At 42.3% G+C, this 22,917-nt stretch overlaps 1 protein-coding gene across 5 annotated transcripts in view; it reads left to right on the forward strand.

The window, feature by feature from the left end:
• The first annotated feature begins 854 nt into the window (after nucleotides 1-854).
• Nucleotides 855-22,917, forward strand: part of QTGAL (queuosine-tRNA galactosyltransferase) — a 316,692-nt gene continuing 294,629 nt past the window's right edge. For 3 of the 5 annotated variants that reach the window (XM_090061104.1, XM_090061105.1, XM_090061108.1), the window contains exons 1-3: nucleotides 858-2,456; nucleotides 13,552-13,668; nucleotides 13,790-13,889. In XM_090061104.1, coding sequence (XP_089917230.1) covers nucleotides 2,274-2,456; nucleotides 13,552-13,668; nucleotides 13,790-13,889 — 400 coding nt within the window. In that variant the 5' untranslated portion in view covers nucleotides 858-2,273. Of the gene's footprint in view, nucleotides 2,457-13,551; nucleotides 13,669-13,789; nucleotides 13,890-22,917 lie in introns of all 5 variants that reach the window. The other 2 variants (XM_090061106.1, XM_090061107.1) reach the window with 2 other exon arrangements.

Genomic DNA, 22,917 nt, shown 5'->3' on the forward strand with positions numbered 1-22,917 from the left:
CTTACAAAAGTCAAAAGTAGTAAAGTATTATTTTGCTAATGTAATCATGGGTAGTCAACTATCACTTCTTGATGCCTTTTTCAAAATGACCTTGAAAATCTATTTAAAAAAACCTGAAAATTAAGAAAATTGTTTTAATTATGTGTGGAATGCTCCCTTTCTCCTTTCATTATTCATCTGGTCATTCATCACACCATATTTTTAAAATAGGGATCCTGACGTTTGGAAACACAACAGTAAACATATTATCCAAGGGGGTTTATATTAATTTATTCTAAATCCCTGAAATCTGTATGGCCAGTTACACAATGCTTGACTGAAATTCTGTGAATTTTTCCAACAGACACTGGAATAAACTAGAATATTAATGTACTCTACAATATAAACACTGTTCTTATTTGTAAGAAAAATCTTTTCAGAAGTCTCCATTGAGGCCCCAGACTGTAATCTGACCCATGCAGGCAAAACACTAGCTTCATGCAGAACCTGAGTGACTTCAGTGGGACTCAACATAGAAAGATCCTTATACTTGTACAATGTCCCACAAAAAATAATGTGGCTCTGCAGATGTCTGCCTTTGTAAATCAGGTGATAGGCTAGAGCAACACTTCACAGTCTTTCAAGGCTGCAAACCAGAGTGCTTCATTTTGGATCAAAGGTGTGCAGCACCTGCACCCAGGGTGGCAGGGGAAAGCAACCCTTGCCAAAGCCCCTTGCTGTTAAATGCCAAAGCCCGCTGTCCATGGGTCTAATTAAATGGCTCTGTGAGACAGATCTGGACCATGAACTGTAGGTTGCCAACTTCTGGGCTAGAGGCATGAGATTGTTCACATTATAACATGCTGGTATTGCTGTCACACTGTAAGGTTTTAGTATAAATTTAGAGCAAAATGCTTTTCAAAGAAGAAGCTTCATAACACAAATCTCTTTATAATCCAACTAAAGATTTGTCTTTAACAGCTAACACATTTGCTAACACATTTAAAATGAGTTACAAAAATAAGAGGACATGATGCCTATCCACAAAAGACATAGCTGTTCTTAGTAAAACACAGTTAGGATTCCAAGAAGCCATGTCTAAGAAACTAATCAATTCAGTACGATGTTACTTTCCTCACTGTTTCCTAAGAAACTTAAATAAAACCGTCCCTTTACTGTCAACTGTGCTAAAGCTGGGCATAGTAAGAACTTGAAACAGCAACTAGGATCAAACATTTGTTTTTTGTTTCTAAATTAATTTGATACAATTAATTTGATACCTCCTCTCCACTGATGGAAAAAAAATAGTAATGACAGTCTCTGAAGTGGAAGAAAAACAGGCCAGATATTAAAGGTATTTAGCTGCACCAAATGCCTCTTCAGTACTTTTGAAAATCTCACTTGGCTCCCACCCACATCTTCTGGTTTTGCAATATCTTTAAAAACATGTCCCAAATATCCAAAAGCAATTGTAGAAGGACAAAAGGAGGAAAGAAGAAAAGGAAGAAAGGTATCAGTTTACAAAAAAGACGCTTGAGGAAAGACATCATAAGGGTTTACAAAACACTAAACGATGAAGAGAAAGTAAACCGGGATTTATTTTTTACTCTCTCTCTCTCAATACAAGAACTAGCGGCCACAACATGAAGCCAGCAGGGAGCACATGGGAGCTCCTCCCCACCGGGCCCGTGGTTCAAGCTCGCCGTCACCCACTGTGGTGAAAAGTGACAGTTTAGCCAGCTCCAAAACAGGGACCGGACACGTTGTTGGGGGGAAGCGGGGACAGGCAGCGACTCAGCGCGGGCGCTAGGGCTGCACCCCCGAGACACGAGGTCCTGGTGCTTCAATCCTGGAGGCTACAAGGGGGAGAGAAGCGGGGGGGAAACCCAGAGCATCCCCTTCCGCCTCCGCGCTCCACCCTGTGAAAGGCCTGCTGGTTACTTGCCGGTGATGGCAGGCAGAGAGAGACGTTGAGCAAGTGGTGACGAATATCTTAGACTAAAAAAAGAGGCCGCACAGGGCCTGAGCGACCCCCGCCTCTATGGCCATCCCCAGCCCAGAGCGTCGCCCCCGCTCAGCAGCACTTCCGGCCTCTAGCCATCTCCTCTACTGCTCTCGCCGCGCGCGGGGGGAGGGGCAGACGAGCTGTGGGCGCCTCAGGGGGCGCTGAGCCGGGAGGTGCAGCCGCGGGAGCGGGGTTGGTTCCCTCCGTGCTAGGCTCCCCGAGGGCAGGAGCCGGGCGTGCTCAGGTCACCGACCCTGCCCGGTGTCCCCCAGGCACGAAGAGGACGGATATGGCAGACGCCGCCGCGGCTCCTCAGGCGCGCTCAGCTGGGGGACCCCTGCGCGAGGGTCCCGGTGCCCCTGCCACGTGCCCGTGCCCCGCGGCTCCGACATGTCCCGAGCTGGGCGCCCCCCCGCGGCAGCGCAGATCACCCTTGGGTGCTGCCATCCGGGAAGACTGTAGGAACCAGGTGGTACGTTCATTGTCGCATTTACACGCTTGGTTCTTCTGTTTTCGGAGGGCGCCCAACCGCAAGGGCCGCTGGAGACCAAGAAAGAGTTGGACAAACTGTAACCATGGGGTCAAACCCTTGCAGCAGCGCTTGCTTCTCCCGGCCGTCAGGGTTTAACTACTTGGGACAGGCGTGTGGGAGTTTTTGGTCCTTTCTTTGCTCCCTGTTCCCTCACAGTCTGAGGAAAAGCATTCCTCCCATGTGGCGAGACAAGCCTGCCGCACCCACTCCGAAGGGAGCCAAAAGCTTCAATAACAATTATTTACAGTTATTACAATTATTAACAGTTATTCCTGACACTTTGTAACATCTTTCCTTCCATTTGTTTTGATATTGACACAGCTGCTTTAGTTTAGCAATAATATTGAGGGTGTAACAGTAATAATATTGAGACTTCTTGAATCAAAACACATTTGATAACCAAATCAATAAAAATGTAGCCCTTCAGACCTGTGCAGGCATCATCTCACAGATTTCAACAAGTCAAATCTGGTTTTGGGCCGTACCTGTTAGCTTCCTTTTGAAATGAATGGCCATCCTGGCGAAGGCAGTTGCCAAAATTCACAAGTTCCTGCCAAAGGTGAAGGGTTTAACTAGTTTTGAACAGTGACTGGTTTATTAAAGAAACCTCATTTGCATTATCAAAAATAGACATTAATTTCTGACATGGATAAAAATAAAGAATGCTGAAGTGCCTTAGGAGCATAAGGTCCATGATTTAGGAGCCTGATCTGGCTGTAAGTCAGTGGGTCTTATGTTTTAGGCACTTTTGAAAATTTTTCCCTTTGTGTTTAAATTGCAGATTTTAAAGAGAAGCGATGACATAGTAGGGGCAGAGGAAAGAGACTTTTATGAAAAATGAATTATATTTGAAGCAGTTTCATTTTCTAGCAGTTTTTCAATTTTTTACTTCAGATTTGTAGATGGGGTTCCCTCCCCACCGCCCCCCTAACCATAATCCAGGAAAAATACTTTCTTGGTTTTGTGATACATTTGCAGAACAGTGAGGATGGCATTATATGGTGATTATTTAGCACCTCTCTAATGTTTTTATCCATAGTTCAAAATTATTTTTTTTTAAAAAGGGAAGAAGTATCTTTGTCCTTGTTTTATGGCTGCAAAACTGAGGTACAGAACAGTGAATTGTCCTAGTCAAAACCACAGCAGTCCTATTCCAAAGTCAGTTAAGTTAATAACTACTAATTTCTGAAGGCTTTGGAGCAGGCCTGCACTGAGTAACTGGTAAAGCAGTGAGTGACATCCATGTCTTGACTTCTAGGCATGTGTCCTATCCACTGGATGTTGGTGTGAAATTATGCATACTTACAGACCCTTGCAGTGCTCTTGGATTCTACCATGCCATGGTTACTTTACAGTGAATTATAGTTCATGACAACACCAACACTCCTGAACAGAGCTTGTAGGATAACAATACATAACGTATTTGCAAAAGCCCTGTCCATGCTAATCTAACGATCTTACCCTGTATTACTTTGAAAATGTATAGGACATATTTGCCTATTTAGAGGCATGTTAGAATCTCTAAATGAAATTTAGTGTCTTCTCTGGTGGCTGTGATGATGCCGTGAGTGTTGCTACACTTGTATGTCAGAAGCATGAGGGCCAGAAAGCCAGCAACGGGTACAATGGTCAACATTAATAAGACCTTGGGCACCCAAAGAAGAGCTGTAAAGGCATTCGTAGATCATGCCGTTGGCCCTCTGAGCTTGAGCACCACACCTGCAGCCAGCATTGTTGGACAGGCCTCAAGACTGCATGCTTTCCGTAAACCATCCGATGCCCCTTCTGAGACGGTTAAGAGCAGTCCAGGCCCTGCAGGGCAACTGCCATCCTGAGGGGCGGAAGCTGGTGTTAGGGATGAAGTTCTTTAGCCTCAGTTCTTGCACAGCATATTTCTTGCTCCACTGATGTGAGGTCAATGCTGTAGGTGCTGTCTGGGCCATCTGCAGATTTGATGAGCTTATTGGCCTGAGTGGAGAATGGGATCCAAGACTTCAGGCAGTACTTGGTTTTCTGGCTTCCAGCTACTCAGCTGGAGTGCAAAGAATGGTTTGGATCTTGGGCTTTGAGGTCTAGGGCCAGGTCCTGGTGGTTTTTGCACTTTAGCTGAAGCAAGGACATTATAACACCTGCTTTGGTAAACATTGTGCATTTGTGGCTCACAAGTAACATGTTGCTCCTGAAACTTTGTCATGGCCATAAAAAACTTGCTTTCCACAGAATATGTTTCTTCAGATTCATAGGGAAAGTGAAGTATGGATGTTGCTTGAAGGGCCTTGCTTGTTCAGTATTGCTGTTAACAAAAGTTGAGGATCATCATGGTCTATGTAAAATGTAAGTTGTAAACCAAGTTACAACCAGAAAAAAATGAACTTTGTGTGTGTTGGGTGGGGAGTAGAGTCCTATGGTATTTTTAACTTTTCTAGATTTGAGTGAATCCTGGCAACCACAGACCTGAAGCATTGGCTCAGAACCCCAAGTCACCAAGACCTGATCCATAATCATGAACACAGTTATTTGTATACATATTCTACTTTTTGAGCTTTTTGTTGCGGTATCCTCAATAATTCGATCCTTGTACCTTCATTTAGCAGACACCTATCATAGTTTTACTGCAGTTTTAGGAGATGGAACTTGATTACGGTAATGTTTTTAATAGTACATTAAAGTAGTCTGATTTACTGCTCAGAGCACCTTGATTGTGCCAAATGTTTGCAAATATTATAATCTGGGGTACCCATGAAATTGCTGCTTCTGTTATTTTAATCAGTTCATATAGGATGTAAAAGTGATGGAACAATGTGATACACTGGACTCTACTTACACTTAATAAAATTTTAAGCATGCCCTCATAGAAAAAACAGAGAAAAAGCTGCAGCTAGTGTAGTATATTTTTGTGTGTACACACACCTTTATTTCACTCTCTCCTTTATTTCACTGGAAGTTAATTTCACCAGTTATTTAATTAGTCAAACAAATTAGTCAAAGCTGAGGCTTGAAAAAGGTTTAAAAAGAACTGATTTGCATGCATATATTGCAGCTTGTTGTTAATACTGCCTCTCTGGCTATCAGGAATCCTTGGAGAGTAGTTTTCTTTTTTAATAAATATAATACCATTGGGTTAATGTGGTGTTACATACAAGGTTTTATTTTAATGTCCATCTAGGGATTATGGAATACTAAAATCCTGAATGAATTAAATTTATTGACATAGTCAAACTGTGTCAAGTAATATTTACAGTGGCTCTTAAAAAAAATCTCAGGTTTCTGTTTATGTGCTTTGAAGTCTCAAAGTACTAATGTGAAAGAAAGCTCTTTAATAACAAAACTTTTTGCATTTGTACTTCATGTAGTTATTTTTCTCCAGTGTGAAATTTCTAATTCTTTCAAAGCAAAGAACCAGACTTTTCTAAAATTTTAAGATAGCAGGTAAGGATTTATTTTGCAACAGCAGCCTTCCCTCCTCTTTGAAATAGTAGTTAGGGGTCAGAAGGGACCTGAATAGATCATGTAGTCTAACCCCCTGCCACTGGCTGGAGCAGTGCTGGGATCACATGACAGGTATTCATGTAATCTCTTTGTGAATTTACCCAAGATAGGAGCAAGGACCACTTCCCTAGGAAGTTGGTTCCAGATCCTAGCCACCTTAACAGTGAAATAGTGCCTCCTAATCTCTAACCTGAACGTATTCTCCACCAGCTTCTGGCTATTGTTCCTCGTCACCCCAGGTGCTGCTGGGTGGAATAAGACCCTTCCTATTTGCTGCTGATTTCCCTAACAAGTTTGTAGGCAGCCACCAAATCCCCCCTCAGCCTCTGCTTGCTAAGGCTGAACAGGTTCAGGTCCTTCAGCCTCTCCTCATAGGGCCTGCCCTGTTGCCCTCCATCCAAGCAGGTGGCCCTCCTTTGAACCCTCTCAAGGCAGGCCACATCCTTCTTAAAGTGCAGTGCCCAGAACTGGACACAGTACTCCAGTTGAGTACAGACCAATGTCACGTAGAGGGGGAGTATCACCTCTCTGGATCGGCTTGAGATGCATCTTTGGATGCACGACAGGGTGCGGTTGGCTTTGCTGGTTGTGGTCTGGCATTGGCGGCTCATGTTCATCTTGGAGTCAGTAATGACTCCAAGATCCCTTTCCACCTCTGCTCACAAGGGGGGAGCTCCCCACTTGTATGTATGCTGTGAATTCCCTCTCAGGTGCAGCACCCTTCATTTATCTTATTGAAGCCCATCCTCTTACCATCCGCCCACTTCTGTAGTCTGTCTAAATCTAATTGCAGCCTCTCTCTCCCTTCGAGTGTGCCTACCTCTCCCCACATCTTGGTGACATTGGCAGACTTTCACGACGTGTTTTCCACCCCATCATCCAAGTCGCTGATGAAGATGTTGAACAGTGTAGGCCCCTGGACCAAGCCCTGGGGGACCCCACTATTCATATCCTACCAGGTCTAGTATGACCCATCTACCACCACTCTCTGGGTGTGCCCCATCAGCCAATTTTTGACCCATCCAACTGTGTAGGCATCAATGCCACAGTTGCTCAATTTATTAATGAGAATGGGGTGAGAGACAGTGTCAAAGGCCTTCTTAAAGTCCAGAAAGACTACGTCCACAGTGACACCATCATCCAGGGATTTAGTTACCTGGTCATAAAGGGCCATCAGGTTGGTCTGGCAGGACCTGCCTTTGATGAACCCATGTTGATTTCCCCTGGGCATGATCTCCCCTGCTGGCCCCTCACAGATGTGATCCTTGATAATTTTTTAAAGGATTTTCCCCAAGACCGATGTGAGGCTTATGGGCCTATAGTTTCCTGGGTCTTCCTTTCTCCCTTTCTTGTAAATGGGAACCACATTAGCTAGTTTCCAGTCTCTGGGCACCGGGTCCGTGGACCACGATCTCTCATACAACTGGGCCAGGGGCACAGGAATGACCCCCACCAGCTCCCTCAACACCTGTGAGTGGAGGGCATCAGGGCCACAGATTTAAAAACATCCAGCCCTTTCAGAAGAGCCCTAACTACTTCTGCACAGACTCGAGGCCTGGCAGTGCTATCCCCAAGATAGCCTTCTCGTGAAGGCTGAACAGGTTTACATACTGCAGTCTTTCAATGCAGGGTCTGCCCTGTAGTCCCCGGATCATGCGGGTGGCCCTCCTCTGGACCCTTTCAGTGTTGTCCACATCCCTCCTGAAATGGGGTGCACAGAAGTGGACGCAGTACTCCAGCTGTGGCCTGACCAGCGTTGCATAGAGGGGGAGTCTCATGAAACACCCTGCTGAAATGCAGGAGGTGAGTTCCTCCTGGTTCCTTGATTCCCTTGGAAGTTAGAACTAGGTATAAAATAAAAAGTCAGAAATGAATATAATTTTCTATGTTGCTATGAAATGACACTCAGTTTTTATTGGCTAATCATTTTATCAGACAGTAAGCTTTAAGCCTAAAATGAATGCATTTTTTCATAGTGAGGGCATATGTATATAAGCATATGTGCATTTACAATGCATATCATGAGACCACTGACAAATGATAATTCTATTTTAAGATTTTCAGGTGACTTTACTTTCTTAATTCTAATATAGTGGCAACATGAAATCATTACATATTTTGAAGAAGAATACTTATAGACTAAATCAGAAATACATAAGCTTTCATAAGTATCAGCTTGCTTCATAAAATGCTAAGAACGGCCTTATGGTTAAATCACAAAAATCAAGAAACTTCCTATAGGAAGGTTATTCCATTTTCCCATCCATAAAGAGGTGATAATATTTGTCTTCTGGGAATGATGAGATGATTCCAGCTAGTTTCAAGTGGCTCCCAAAGTGTTGATGTGCAGCCCCTGGATCGGGAGATCCAGGCACCACTCCCCTCTTTGTTCTGTTGCCAGAACCTCTGGGCTTCCTCTCCCTCAAGCTTCTGGTGTTTTTTCCTGCCCTTGCGGAAGGGCAGAGATGCCTGGCCCATGGGGTTGGGAGAGCTCATGGCCAGGGGGTTCAGGGAACCCAGGAACTTTACCCAGGATCAGTGCCCATGCAGTGAAGTGGAGTCATCTACATGGCATTTGTGACCCCCACAGCATTTGCCTGGGTTGTGTGTGGCCCGTGTGGTGTGTGATTGGGAGTCCTGTGGCCACAAGCCATTCAAAAATAGAGCAGCCCTGAAAGGATTGATTATTTTATGTGGTAATGCTCTGTCATCTATTTTGATTTGTTTTGATCTTTTGAAGGAATTCACTGGTAAAGTGTTAAACATTATTTTGAATTTTGTTATAGCAATATGTCATACACAAAAACTATATTAAATAAACATATTAAGGTTACAAAGTTAATTATTCCAAAGGTAAGAATTGGTAGAATTAAGGTTATATATGAAAATTTAATTTAACCCATCCATGCATTTGCATTTTATTACAGGCTTTAATTATATGATCACATACTATTTTTTTCCACAGGTTCCCTGCTTTAGTATTTGCATAGAATGGGGGCTGGCAAAATACAGCCTGCAGGCCAGATCCAGCCCACCAGGTGATTTCATCTGGCCCGCATCACCAATTAATTGTACCCTGCTCAGCCCACACACTTCACTCCCACCCTCATGCATGAGAGGGCCCCAAGGCAGCCAGAACGCACAACTTCCAGGCAGGGCTTCAGCTGCCACTGCTGCAGCTGCTGGGGGACCTGCTTGGCTTCCCTGGCCTCAGGTGACTCCTTCTCATGTCTCTGTTGCAGTACTCACTCCAGGCAGCAGGTAGGGAAGTGGCAGCATGTGGAAGGAAGCTGCAATTGGGAGGGAGCATGGGGTTGGGGCTGGCGGGAGCATGGAGCCTGTGGCCCGCACCCAGCAGGGCAGTGGGAGTGTGGAGCCCAGTTCAGCCCGGTTCCATCACACAGGACTTCCCTTGGCTCATGTGCAGCTCCCAAGACTCGCGCATCACCAGTGGGGAAGCCCCGTGCAATGCAGCTGACTGCCTTCCCTGCTCCCTGTCACCATGTGCAGCTCTCAGGGCTCTGTTGGAAGTGGCAGGGAGCCCTGCTTTCTACTTTCCAGTGGAGTCCCAGGAGCTGCATGTGATGACAAGGAGTGGGGCCAAGCCGCTGGCTGCACTGTGTGGGGCTTCCCCTCAGTGGCATGCGAGTCCAGAGAGCTGCACATGAGCCACAGGGAGCCCCGTGTGGTAGAGGCAGGCCAGGCTGGCTCTGCTCCTTGCTGCCACATGTAGCTCCCAGAATTGGCTGGAGCCACATGCTGCCGAGCGGCTGCGCCTGTGCAGGCTATGAGCCACCATGAGGTCCTGAACAGCTGTGTGCCATGTGGAAGGGCATGTGGGGGGTCCCCACATCCCCCCCACCCTCCCTCACACCCACACTTTGCCCACAGTTCCTCCACAGCCCATCACGCATACACATATCTACACCCCTCACACCCACACCCATGCCCCCTCATAACCCACCCACACATCTCACCATACACACCCAGCTCTGCCAACTACACCCCACACACTCCTCTCACACAATATACAAAAGTAAGAATTTATTTTTGGGCTATTATGCAATCACCTATATATATACTACGCACACATAAATCAGGACAAAAATATTTTTTGAAATAAAATTAAAATACGTTATATTAGATGTTTGACTTTTAGTATAAGATTAGGTTTTTTCAGTTCTAAGATGGCACCCGCCCCCCAAAGGAGTACTTCCAGGGGCAAGGGCAGGGACTTCAGGTGGCAAAGGTCAGGGGTTAGGGGCAGGACTTCTGGTCCCAAGATGGTGACTAGTGGGTGGGGCATCTATCAAGGGGGAGGGCTATCATTGTGGCTCTTGACAGCTCACCAGAACTCATTAGACCACCCTCCAGCTGAAATAATTGCCCACCCCTGGCATAGAAGGATAAACTTATAATGAGAAGTTTATCAGTATTGTTTTCTTATTATGAGAGGTGCGATATTGGATTGGCACTGATATAAAGCAAGTTGACTATATTGGAAATCAGCCTGATGTGGCCAATAATTTGCAGCAGCAACACGCAGGCAGTGAGGGGCATAATCCAGCATGTTGAAGAGTTGCCTGCAGCTGGGAAATCTGTTGTGGTGGAAGGGGCATGGGGGAGCATATCAATGCCCCTGTGGTGAGGGAGTGGGGCTGGGGCTGGGGCAGGCACTGCACACTCGGGGCAGGCACTGCACACTCGGGGCAGGCACTGCACACTCAGGGCAGGGCAGACACAGGACAGAGCTGCAGCTCATCCAGAGGAGAGGGGTGTGGCTCCTGTCACTGTGCACACCCTTAGAAGGAAGAGGGGGGGGCATGTGCCCCTGGATCTGCGCAGGGCAGGGTGAGCTGTAGCTGGGGCCAGGAGCTATGTTGGCTTCTTCCCAATGGGGGGGAAGGAGGGACTGGGCTGCACTCCACTCCACTGCACTGCACTTGGGGTGGGTGGTGTTGGGAGGAGGGCTACTGGGGGGGACCTACAGTGAAATTTGGGGTCACTGCACCTCCTCTATAGCCCCAAGCACAGTGCGGCCCAGCCCCGCCCACCCCTTCCCCCTGGGAGGAGCCTGTTCAGCCCTTGACCTCAGCCTGCAGCTGCAGCCTGCCCCGCCCTGCCCTGTGAAGATCTGTGGGCACATTCCCCCCTCCCCGGGTGTGCACAGCGGTGTCCCCCTCACACCTTCCTGGACAAGCCATGGCTCCGTCCCCCCACACCCTTCTGGAGAAGCCGTGGCTCCATCCCACACCCCACCTTGCCCTGGCTGGGCAGTGTCTGCCCCAGCCCCACTCCCTCTCTTACCCTGGGAGGTGTTGATCTGCCCCCCCTTCCCTCCCCCTCTCACTTTCCATCACAACAGACTTACCAGCTGGATACCACTGTATTAGAAATCGGATTGGTATGGGTCAATATGCCTCCTTAAAAATTGGCTATCGGTATTGACCACCAAAATCTCTATCAGTGCACCCCTAATTATTATTCAGTATATGGTTTGTGCTTTCATTGTGGTACATTATTTAAACCCTGATCTGATACAGAAGTATTAATATCTTTATGGACTTCTCCATGGCAGTGATCGCTTTTACTTTTTTAAAGCATTCTGTTCAGCTCAAACTTTAATTTAGTTACAACTTCTCTGTAATATGAAGGGATAGTATCATCTTTTTATAGATGGCAACAGAAGGATGGTTGACAGTAAAAAGAAAGCAACAATTCTGAGATACCTAGAACTTGATTTTTCAGATGACTTAGCATTACACAGCATTTTACAAGTTAAAAGTTGCTCCTATTGCCTTCAGTCACAACTGTGGGAGGTCAGCACTCCTGCAAGTCAAATTACAGAATGTTAATCGAGGCACCAGAAAATGAAGAGCTCAACATTAGTTACCTGCAAAAGTTAGCTTTAAGCAACTTGCCTAATATCACCAAAGTACTCTGATCAAATCAGGGATGGAACACCACCTCCAAAGCATCAGTCAATTATCATATTTACTTTAGTCAAAGATGATCCTAATTTTAAGAGCTCCCTCCCCCCAATAATTAGATTCTAAACATGGAAAATTTATAAATTTGTTATAGTTTTCCATGTACAGGATGTAATTATTGGACAGTTGTCTTTAATTCATCCCTCCCACCACTGCAGGGGCAGGCAGTGGAAAGGCAGGTGGTGTGGGGAGGTCAAGCAACTTGCTCCCTGCTTGTGGCTGCCCCCCCTTCCTCCCACAATCTCAGGGTCCCCATTCCCTCCAGCCTCTATTCCCCTCTTCCTTCGCCAGCCTCTGCTCTGTGCCAGCAGGCTCCATTCCCATTCTAACCTGGAGCATGGAGCATGGCCCTACCCAGCCCTGTAGCAGTCATGTGGGCTGCGTGCCATTGCTACAGAGTCAGGCTGGGGCCAAGCTTAGTGCCCCAGGCTGCAATGTGCACAGAGCTTGCTGGTACAGAGGAAGCATAAGCAGGGGAGGGAGAGGGGCAGGCATGGGAGTAGAGGCTAAGTTGTGGGAGAGAAGAGGCAGCAGGGTGGAGATGGTGGGGGGCAGGCACCAGATGTGGCTATAACTCCAACCCTGGGTAGGGGCTGAAGCCTGAGCCACAGCAGCCTCCAACCCCTCTCCCCACCCCCACATACTTTATCACCTTCCTACTCAGTTCTAAGGCTAGGGGCTTTCCCTGCCCATGTTAAATGAGGGAGGGTGGAACCTCATCTTAGAACTGAGTAAATATAGTACCTCAACTGTGGGGCCATCCTTTCTTTGCCTGCATTCTTGTCATTCACTGTACACCTTCAAACTTCTGCAGCATGTGATGCTTGCATCCTACAGACAACATTTCTTCGCTATGTAATACTGATTCTTCCTCGGAGCAGGAGCTTTCTATTTGTAGCGTGAACACAAACACAAGATAAATTCACTTGGAACATGCAACATTTTTTGGCATTTTCTAAGTTGAGTGTTTGGCTTTGCAGCCCTAATCATGTTCTTTGCACATGTTTTGCATGTAATTTCCTAAATTATTAAAAAAAAAAAAATGGAAAATGCTAGAAATTTTATCATGTGACATTGATGCCCACATAGGTTATCAGCAGGGTTGCAATCTGTGGATGTCACACGTTCCTCTGCCACTTGAGCTAATGCAGTAATGGACCAGAGAAATAGCTTAATGGAGGAGTTTTCTGAACTGAGAGAAGATGATGATATAGGAGTGGGGCTAAGGTAGGCTGAGAGTCTGAAAAAAAATAGCAACATTTTAAGTGACTGGAGGTGAGACATTTTGTTTGCTTTTTGTTCAAGGAATCATCAAGGAAAGGCATTCAAAGAAATTAACACACAATGACTTTGTAGAGCCAAAGATTTTTTTAAACCCTCGATAGAGAAGAATGTGATTCATTTATCCATAAAGAACAGCAGCTTTGTCTTGTTTCATGTGGCTACTATGCATGCTGAAGCTTTCTCCCTTTTGAAATGAGTATTCTTCTGCTAAAGTGTAAATAAAGAGAGTAGATGCTTACATAGGTAATAATATCTTTATTTGTTCATTGTAGTCTGTTATTCTGCCTGTTCACAATAGTGAAAGCTGGTTGGATGGATGCTTAAAGTCAGTTTTGGAACAAGATTTTCAAGGCACCATGGAACTCTCAGTATTCAATGATGCTAGCAAGGTACATATATTTTATTTTACTTATACAATACTGTCTGACCTATTTTTGATAAGATATTAGGGGTTTTTTTTAATTCAGTTTGCCACATAAATTAAAATTGATGCCACTGTATCTTTTTCAGGACAATTCTATTAGTATAGTTGAAAAGTGGAAGATCAAGTTAGAAGATGTGGGAATACAGGTCATCATTGGTGGTCATGATTCACCTCAGCCCCAAGGAGGTTAGTAGTTTAATAGTGATTTTACAGCATGGTTAAATAATTTGAATTAGTAGGCACCATTTGCTCTTAGCTGAAAAATATTTTAATCCATAGGAAAACATTTAATTAAGAATAAGTAAAGGTAGCAACTGAAAGCATTAGTAAAACTGTAATAAGTCAACATTCCTAAGTACCGTGTCCTGGAATTGCTACAAAAAAAGAATTGTTGTTTTTGGAGGCCTACATTAAAAGGCACAGCTGAACAAGAGAGGCAATTTGGCCATGTTCTTCAGTTTCAGTGGGAGTTGTTTATGGAGAGCAAAAAAGAGCAACAAAAATGCGTAGAGGTCTGGAAAACATGCCATATGAGGAAAGGTTGGAAGAACTGGGTTTATTTAGTCTAGCAAAAAGAAGACTCTAGAGGGACTTGATAACAGTCTTCAAATACAAAGGTTGTTTTAAAGAGGATGGAGATAAATTGTTCTTTGCTTCCACATGGGCAGGACGTGAAGTAACAGCCTTAAATTACAACAAAGGAGATTAAATAGGTATTGGGAAGAATGTTCTATGAGGGGGGTTAAACATTACAACATATTACCTCAAGAAATCATGGAGTCTCTGTCCTTTGAAGTTTTCAGTGCAATTTAGGAAAGCATTTGTTTGGAATGGATTAGACAGAGATGATCCTGTCTTGAGTGGAGGTTTGGACCAAGGCCTTCCAAGAATTGCCTTGCATGGGAAAGTGTAATTTGGGTTAGTGTTTGTGCTTTATTTGTCAAAAAGATTTTATTTATAATAGTTACAATGTTTCTTGCATTTGCAATTTCATATTGCAGTACTTGGTGTTTATTTCTTAAAGCATCAGCTCTTAGAGACAAGTGATTACATGAGAAGTCCATCATTTATTGATTTTTAAGTAAGTTTAAGACTTCCAGTGATAACCCTACAGATATGTACCTGTGCACCCCAGAGATTCAGAAACCAGAAGACAATAAAAAAGAAAAGCAAATTTATTTTTAAAAAAATAATTATTTTTAAACTGCCTCAGATCTGCATCAAGATAATGATTTGGCAGAGGTTTTTACAGCCAGGTACCCTTACTGATGCTAACCTCCTCATTTATCTTGGCTTGCGACTGGCATTGGATTGGTAGAATTGCTCTTCTACAGTGGAGTTCGAAGCTGGTGGAGAGCCAGAATCCACAACAGCAACCCTGTTTAGATGGGACAAGCAGGGGAAGATTATGATTATTTTAAAATCAGCTTCGTGACATTTTGGGGCCTGACTCAATCTTTTTAAACAATGGAGGTTGGCATTATATAGTTTGTCAAATATCCAGAATACCAAGATGCATTGCTATAATTCTGACAGTTCTTTAATCACTAGAAGTAAATTTGTTTTTTACAATATGCAAATAACATGTAAATAGAAACCAAAGGCACAGTAACTTAAATTGTGGAATGGCTGGATTTTTCCTTTTCTACAGCCCTTGTTGCAAAGCATGAAGATTCTTGGTTCATTTTGTTGCTAGTTCCAGTTCAGGACTGATGATTCTAAATAGGGTTAAATTTGCAATCCAAGTCAAATATATAAAAAAAAAAAATGGCTCTGGTGTAATTGTAATTGGCTGGTGATAGCAGATTCAGGTTAAATTAATGATAACAACTACTGTAGAGGTAAGATAAGCTTAGTGAGGTATGAACTGTAAACCTTTTGTGTTGAGTTTTAAACCTTGCTTTCTTTTTCCATAATGTTGAAGGAAAAGTTTTTAAACAGTTGCTTTCACAAGAAGGGGTGGAGGCTTGAAGAGAAACAGAAAAAAATGCATTCTTAATAAAGATCTTCTAAAGCTTATACGTAGATTTGTTTATTAAGGAAGTCTTGCATTGTCAGCTAAGAATTCCATCTCATGTCAGTAACCATGTGTTTTTAGCTTGTAAGGTAAATATTTATAGGACTAGTGTGTGTTCCCTGTTGATCCATGTGTTTAGCTGTCATTAATGTTAACATGAATTAAATGCATGCATTGAAGAGCTAGGGAAGGTTTGTACTTGGTATGTTTTCTTGAACTGAGTCTGTTGTTTCACAGTTCATATTTTCTAGACAATCATGTTTAAAATTTACATTCAAACAAAGGAATGTGTTGTTTGAGGCATTTGAAGTCCAGTAACAACAAAGTTTGCCTTTAAGATTAATAGAAATTTTAAAATTATGATGATAAATTTATAATAATAAATTGAAGTTTCAGTGTCTAAGGACTGGGATCTTGTAAATTCTTCTGTGGATGAAGAAACTGTTATAATTTCCTCAAGAAAGTAAATGCACATTTTAAGAATTCAAGAAGACCACACTTATTTACAGTTGTAGCAAGCAATGATTAACCCTATATTGCAGTACACTGACAGTATTTTCAAGACACAGCTCTAATATCGGTATTTGCTGAAGATGTTTGTACTACCTAGTGATATTTACAATAGGCTGACAAAATACAAGACTTTTTATTTATATGTATAGGGTCTGCCTTCATAATGAAGTGCTCATTAGATTAAACTGCTCATTCCACTCAAGGGCATCTTTGGAAAGCTGTAGATAACATCCAACTCCTGTGAAGTTGTAAGAAGTACCCATGATTATTTACGTGGGCAAAGAGCAGTGATGCCTTTTTCCCTCTCATTAATGCCATTCTTAACTGTATTTCCTTCTTATTCCATCCTTATGCAGAAGGAATTAAACCCTCACCTCTCTGTATCTAGTACTCTGTACTGCACTTAGTACTGTGTTAGGGGGGAAAATTCCCTGCATCTCTGTATTGGAATCTTTTATCCCTTTGCATCTATTATTACCTAATTTGAATAATTATATACTGTGTTCTAAAAGATAACATAAGCATATCACCTGCAGGTGTACCATTGAGATGCCTTTTGCTATCAAGTTGAGCACTGGTCTCTGAAATATGCTTCAGATTATCAGTGCTTGCTTTTGGCCTTCCCCTACCACCTCTCTATTCCCTTCCCTCATCTGTCTTCTACCCAGTGGAGTTCCAGCGTTTTTTGTGCTATTTCCACACTGGCAGATCACTCCTGTCTTTCTCATCAATCTCAGTTCTCTGCTTTAGTTTGCCTAAAGCATAAGAACAGATGAAGTGGAGGGTTGCTGAGGAGAGCACTCCTATGTGCATGAAAAAGGAGTTGCTTGTATCACATGAGCAAAACAGGGAACAGAATAGTATGCTGGTGAAATGTGTAGTTGCTGTGTAAGCAGCAGGGTTTGGTGTCAATATGGGTGAATGGAAGACTGGCAACAGAGTACTGACCCCAAACAAAAGTCCTGTAACATGCCTGTCATTTGAGAGGTACAGTTTGGGAATATCATACAATAGTACTTGGAGCCAGCTTCTCCTTTCAATGATAGAACAACTGACTTGATACCACAGAAGCCCACACTGAATTCCTGCTGAAATGCATTCCTCTTAAAAAAGGTGTGATTCTATTTCTTTTGTGTTTAATTTTTACTTCAAGGTCACTTTCAAATAGTTCGCATGTTGAAGCATGGAAATAAATGAAATGTTGTCTGGGCCCTGAATTCACTTACGATTAGCAACAGCTTCCCTACTTCTAGATTCTAAAATGTCTTTTGAGTCTAAAATATTTTTAAATGTTTCTTTGAGAGTATCTTTTTATCATCATGAGGACTAGAATAGTGGGTTGAACCAGTGTAACTTCCTTGTAAATACTATTAGCATGTCAACATGTCTTATAAACAATAGATGTTCAGATGGCTCATGATCTTGAAACTTAAAAAGATTGGATTATTTTCTTAGTACACAGAATGGAACAATGGCAATACAAACAGGAACAGCAATCTAGATTTGGACATGTAATATTGATGGATTCTGATATATTATATTTTTGCTAATACTTTCTTTTTGTAGTCACCTTTTCTCATTAAATATGTGTTTAGGGATTAAACCTTGTTTTAGCTGTAGTGTTTTGAGTTGCCTTGGTAATGCCTATAAATCAGTTTTTAGTTCATAAGGACATACACAGATGCAGTGTCTTAAAATAAGAGTGTTATCATAAATTATATATAAGACTTTTCACCTATGCACTTCAAGTGAAACTAGGGTAAGAACAACTGTCAACTACAATGGCTATTTTGTGTCAACCCAGACATAATATCTGCCAAAGTAATTTTTGTTTATAAACAGCAAAGGTTTTCCTGTGTTTAGTTTGATGTGTTGTACTGAACAGAACATAAGAAAGCAATGTGATTCTATGTATTCCATTAAATAATATTGAAACACAATATGCTTGGTTTTGAAAACCAGGATTTATGCAGGAGTCAGTTTTAGATCAGTGTTCAAATAAGGATGTCATTTGTTGTCATGGTTGTTACATTTGGGAAGCCACATTAGTTTGAAATTTGTATTATCCTCTTGTTTTCATTGCTTCACTTTGATATGTGAAGGAGTAGTTACAACTGCAAGGAGTATTTCCTTTGAAAGAAGAAGCCCCAATACAGAAACTATGTGGCAGTCAGTCTTCATGTCTTGGACTATTTACATGGGATTAGGATTCATTTCTGATTCTCTTCTGTCATGTAAAGAAAAAAGGAGGAGAAAAAATCCCCCAAAGAAAGGGTCACTGGCTTTAAAAAATCCTTTTTCTTTCCAAGAGTGTGGAATGTTAATATCTCACTGAGGCTTAAGTTTTTACTGTTGTGGTCATGGTAACAGGCTCCTTTCACCAAGTAAGCAGGCCTTGCAAAACACAGAGACCTGGCACAAACATTTGATTTTCTTCAGTACAGTAATATTAAAGCAGATTCTTTGCTTATGTCAAACACAGGATTCATTGTGGGAAACCATTTTTAATATGTAGCTTCCATAGGAAGTTAAATCTCTTCTTAAACCTCAAAATTAGCGGATATGCTTTTTTACCTTTTTAAGTGTTGTTCTCATAAGCAGCTGCTTAGCAAAACTCCAGACCACTTGTGCTTTAGTTGAGAAATCTATTTGAATTTTGGCATAATAAATAACTTAATATTTCAAGATTTTCCCTAAAATATTTGATTTGAAAGCTGAATCTTAAAACTTTTCTGAAAATTCCTTGTTTTTTAATACTGTGTTCCTCAACTCATAGTTGTTTTGAGTCCCCTTGCCTTCTTTTTTTGATTAATATTTCCTTGGACTTCACTTATTTTACACTGACAGCTATAGAGATCTCAGGCATTAATAATGAAAACAGTGAAATGTGGATACAGGCTTAATTACAGCTGATTTTTATAGAGCAGGTATTGATTTGGTACAGAGATTACTAGTTCAAGGTCAGCTTAATCCTTTTCTTTTTTTCTCCTCTTAGGAGAGGGCTGTTCAGCATGTCCAGACCTGCTAGTTTGCTGTAGCTGTTTCTTACTGAAGTCACTGATGCCAGGAATTGAACTCTAGTTTTGTGAAAGCTAATGAAATTGCCAGCAAGCTTTGTGTTATGAATTACTATTTACATCTATATAGTATTAAAAAAATGCAGCCCATTAATGAACAGCTTTGAGTGCTACTGCTGTACTGTTGGTTGGCCCGAAGTGCTCCTATGAAGCAGTGAGAAAAAGACAGAAGAATCTGTTCTTTTCCTGAGCTCTTGAATGAATAATGACAAAGGACCTGTCTGTATTAAACTATAACAGAATCAGGGAACCCAGCAGAAAGCACAGTTGTTCTTTGACCTACTTTCAGCAATTTAGGCAGTCTAGAGAGCAGCCTTCATGGTTTAGGTAGAGGCTACATAGCACATATAATGTTAAGTGGGATTCATGTAAGAATTTTTAGGGAAACGTTTGGGGCCCCTATTCCCTGTCATACCTCCTGTGGGAAAAGAGGAAAGGAACCAGGTTGTTCACTTTGCCTTTGTGTACATGTAAGTCATACCAATGTAACTGCATTGGTTTAAAATTGCACTCAAGTTAAATCAGTGCAACTCTCATACAGGCAAGGCATTAAAGTCTTAACACCTGGAGTCACCATCACATTCTGCCCTTTTGGCATATGAGGTTTGAAAATTCTCTGAGAAGCATATGGCAAGGATTTAAATGTTCTGTCAATAATCTAGTTTTGTTGTGGCTTTTGCGGCCTGTATGACGAGCACTAACAGCAGACTTCATTGAAGAGTCATGCTGCTATTTTGCTTTATTTTTTTACCTCCTGCCTACTATCTTTTCAAAGGCTAATGGAATACATGAAAGGAGAGGTAGAGTTGTTTAGAGTATTAATTTGATGTGGCAGGTTCTTGATTTCACATCTAATGTTAAAAACTTTTGCTTAGGGTTGTTTATTGCATGCCTTGCCAGGTTTGTACTTATTTAATGTTTATTGCAGCTTTTATAATAATTTAATTAAATTGCTGTGAAAAGCTCTATAGGTCACTTTTGGGTTTAGAATAGGTTTATTTTGCTTTACTATCAGTTGATTAGCAATAAGATCAAGCTAAACTGAAATAAAAGAACATAAAATGAAAGAAATAAAGCTACACGGGGATTTGCATTGATTTAGGTAAATTCTTGCATGTTTATGGCAGATAAAGCCTTAATAAAGATCCTTATAGACTTGTAAAAGTCTAGGTCTGCTTTTCTACAGCTGAACTGGTGAGATTAAATGCAAAAGATCTATGATATATAAGAATTATAATTTCACTAAATTTAGGTCGGGTTGTGTTGGTTTCCCTGAAATTATGTCAACTGTATGTGCATTACTTCTGTTTCTTCTTTTTCTCCATTCTGCACTGCATGTAATTCTGGAAGAGCCAAGATTATATGATTTCCTGACAAGAAAGAGACAGTTTCTCTAAAATAATCTCTGCAGCACTGGAACTCTTTACTTACCTACAGAATGAGCCAAAATGAGCTGCCGTAGCGTTCTTGTATGTGCTATTGGGGGACTTGAAAGAAGCTGTACCTTAGGAAAGGAGGACATGGCAATCTACAAAATCATCCTCCTTTTGTTAATGTTGTATGGTGTGTATTAAAGTAACAGCTAGAGGTCCCAGTTTAGGATTGTGGCCCTATAAAAATATGAAAGCTAGTAAAAGTTAGTCCCTGGACCAAAGAACTTGTAGTATTGTTTAATTATGAAAGAATAAAAGGATGGGATTGTAGAGGGGGAAATTAGGTAAGTATTATACCATCTTTTTTCACAGATATTAATTATGCAAACAGTATATGCTTAACAGAGTTTACAATTGCTTAGTGGTGGTCAACAGATAAAATTGTTGATATGAACAGTTCTTATGATGTTCATGTCTGCCCATTAAGAACTGGACTAAGCTTACCAACCTGTTTAATGTAGGTTGTTGTAGGTTGGTGGTTATGAGCTACAACATGGTGATATTATTACTCTATTTCTAGGTTGAACTGCTGAGTAGGTTGTGGTATTGTTAAGTCCATTACTAACCCTTCCAAGCTGACTGTTCATGCTTACTCTAATTTAAGACAAGAACGGTAAATGAATCAAACTGCAGTTTAATTTAGCAAGCACAGAGACTGTAATCACTCTTTTGATTCTTTATTGCAGAATCTAGATAAAATACCATGATTGGTTATACTAGTTGGGATATAAATAAGAGTTTTCTTTCTTCAGAGGATAAGATCATCATCGTTTGGGTTAGTAAGAAGTATTCTCCAGGGCATGTTATTGCACATGCCTTTTGTTTTAGTATCTGCCACTGGCTGCTGTTGGAGGTGAGTTACTAGACTAGATGGTACAACAGCCTTTTCCAATGTAGCAATTCTTATGTTTTTAAAGTTCATTGCCCTCATAGGGAGAGTATACATGGGCATAAAGGAAGGGTCCAAGTAAAATATGCAGTCAAACTTGCATCTTAAGCACATCATATAAAACGAAATGTTTTCCTGCAATCTAGGTCTTCATTTTAAATAAGAAAAATACTGGAAGGAATCTAAATTGCACAGAGTCAAATTCTCAGCTCTTTGCTGTTAGCACCAGAAGATTACAGAGCATCTTCACCAAATCCTGATACAGCCACAAGTCACTTAGAAAGACAATAGGTAGAAATTCTATTTTAATGGTTAGAGAGGACCCGGACATTTTTTTTACTGTGAATCCTAATATGGGTGTGCAAAGTGGCGAACCCAGAAGTACTTCTGGTCCACTTCTGGGTTTGCCATGGAGCGCTCTGCCCCCACCCCCATGTTTCCATAGCTCAGTGATCGGCTGCAGGGGACCCGGGGTGCCCCTCCCAGACCCAGAAGGCAACAGTCGCCGAGCGGGGAGGTGTGTGTGTGGGGGTCCCAGTGCACTCCCCAGCGGACCCGGACATGGACTGGAAGTGCTTCTGGTCCACTTCTGGGTCTGCCGCCCAGTGCTCTGGAGAGTCCCCTGTGCTTCTGTGGGACACTGCATGCGCCCCAGCATCGCAGCACCCATGAGCTGCCTGCTACCTAGAGGTATGTAGAAAAAACATTTAAAGCTGTCTCTATGTCTGAATCTCTGAATCTTTCCGAATCAATTCAGAGGGTTCTGTTCCGATTCAGAGAGATTAAGACGCCTCTGATTTGATTCAGGTTTGGAGATTAGGCCACTAAATTGGGCCGAAACTCTGTGGAATTGAATTGGGAACCGAAGCTTCACACAGCCCTAATTCCTAGTGGATGATGGAACAGTTTTTTGCCCAGGGTAAAAAGAAAAGCAAAATTTGCCATAATGGCAAATTATATTCTAAAACTTGCTGCTACTCCTCATTAAGTTCATACGTTTTGATGTTAGACCATTACAGTAACTTCTTATAAATCCATAGATTGTAGAGCTGGAAGGGACCTTGGAAGATCTTTGGGTCTAGCCCACTGTACCAAGCAGGAAAGATAACGGGGTCACCTCTGGAGGGAACTTATTCCACAGTCTGGACTCCCTGACTGTGAAGAAGTTTTTCCTAATGCTGAGCCTGAGTCGCTGTTCCAGGAGTTTGTGGTCATTACTCCTGGTTCTTTCCTCAGGTGCCCTAGTGAACAGTTGCTCACTGAGCCCTTGATGTACCTCGTGTAG

Source organism: Crocodylus siamensis, chromosome 8 (assembly GCF_052110815.1).
Source record: "Crocodylus siamensis isolate JL-2025a chromosome 8, ASM5211081v1, whole genome shotgun sequence".
In the NCBI taxonomy this organism is placed as follows: domain Eukaryota; kingdom Metazoa; phylum Chordata; order Crocodylia; family Crocodylidae; genus Crocodylus; species Crocodylus siamensis.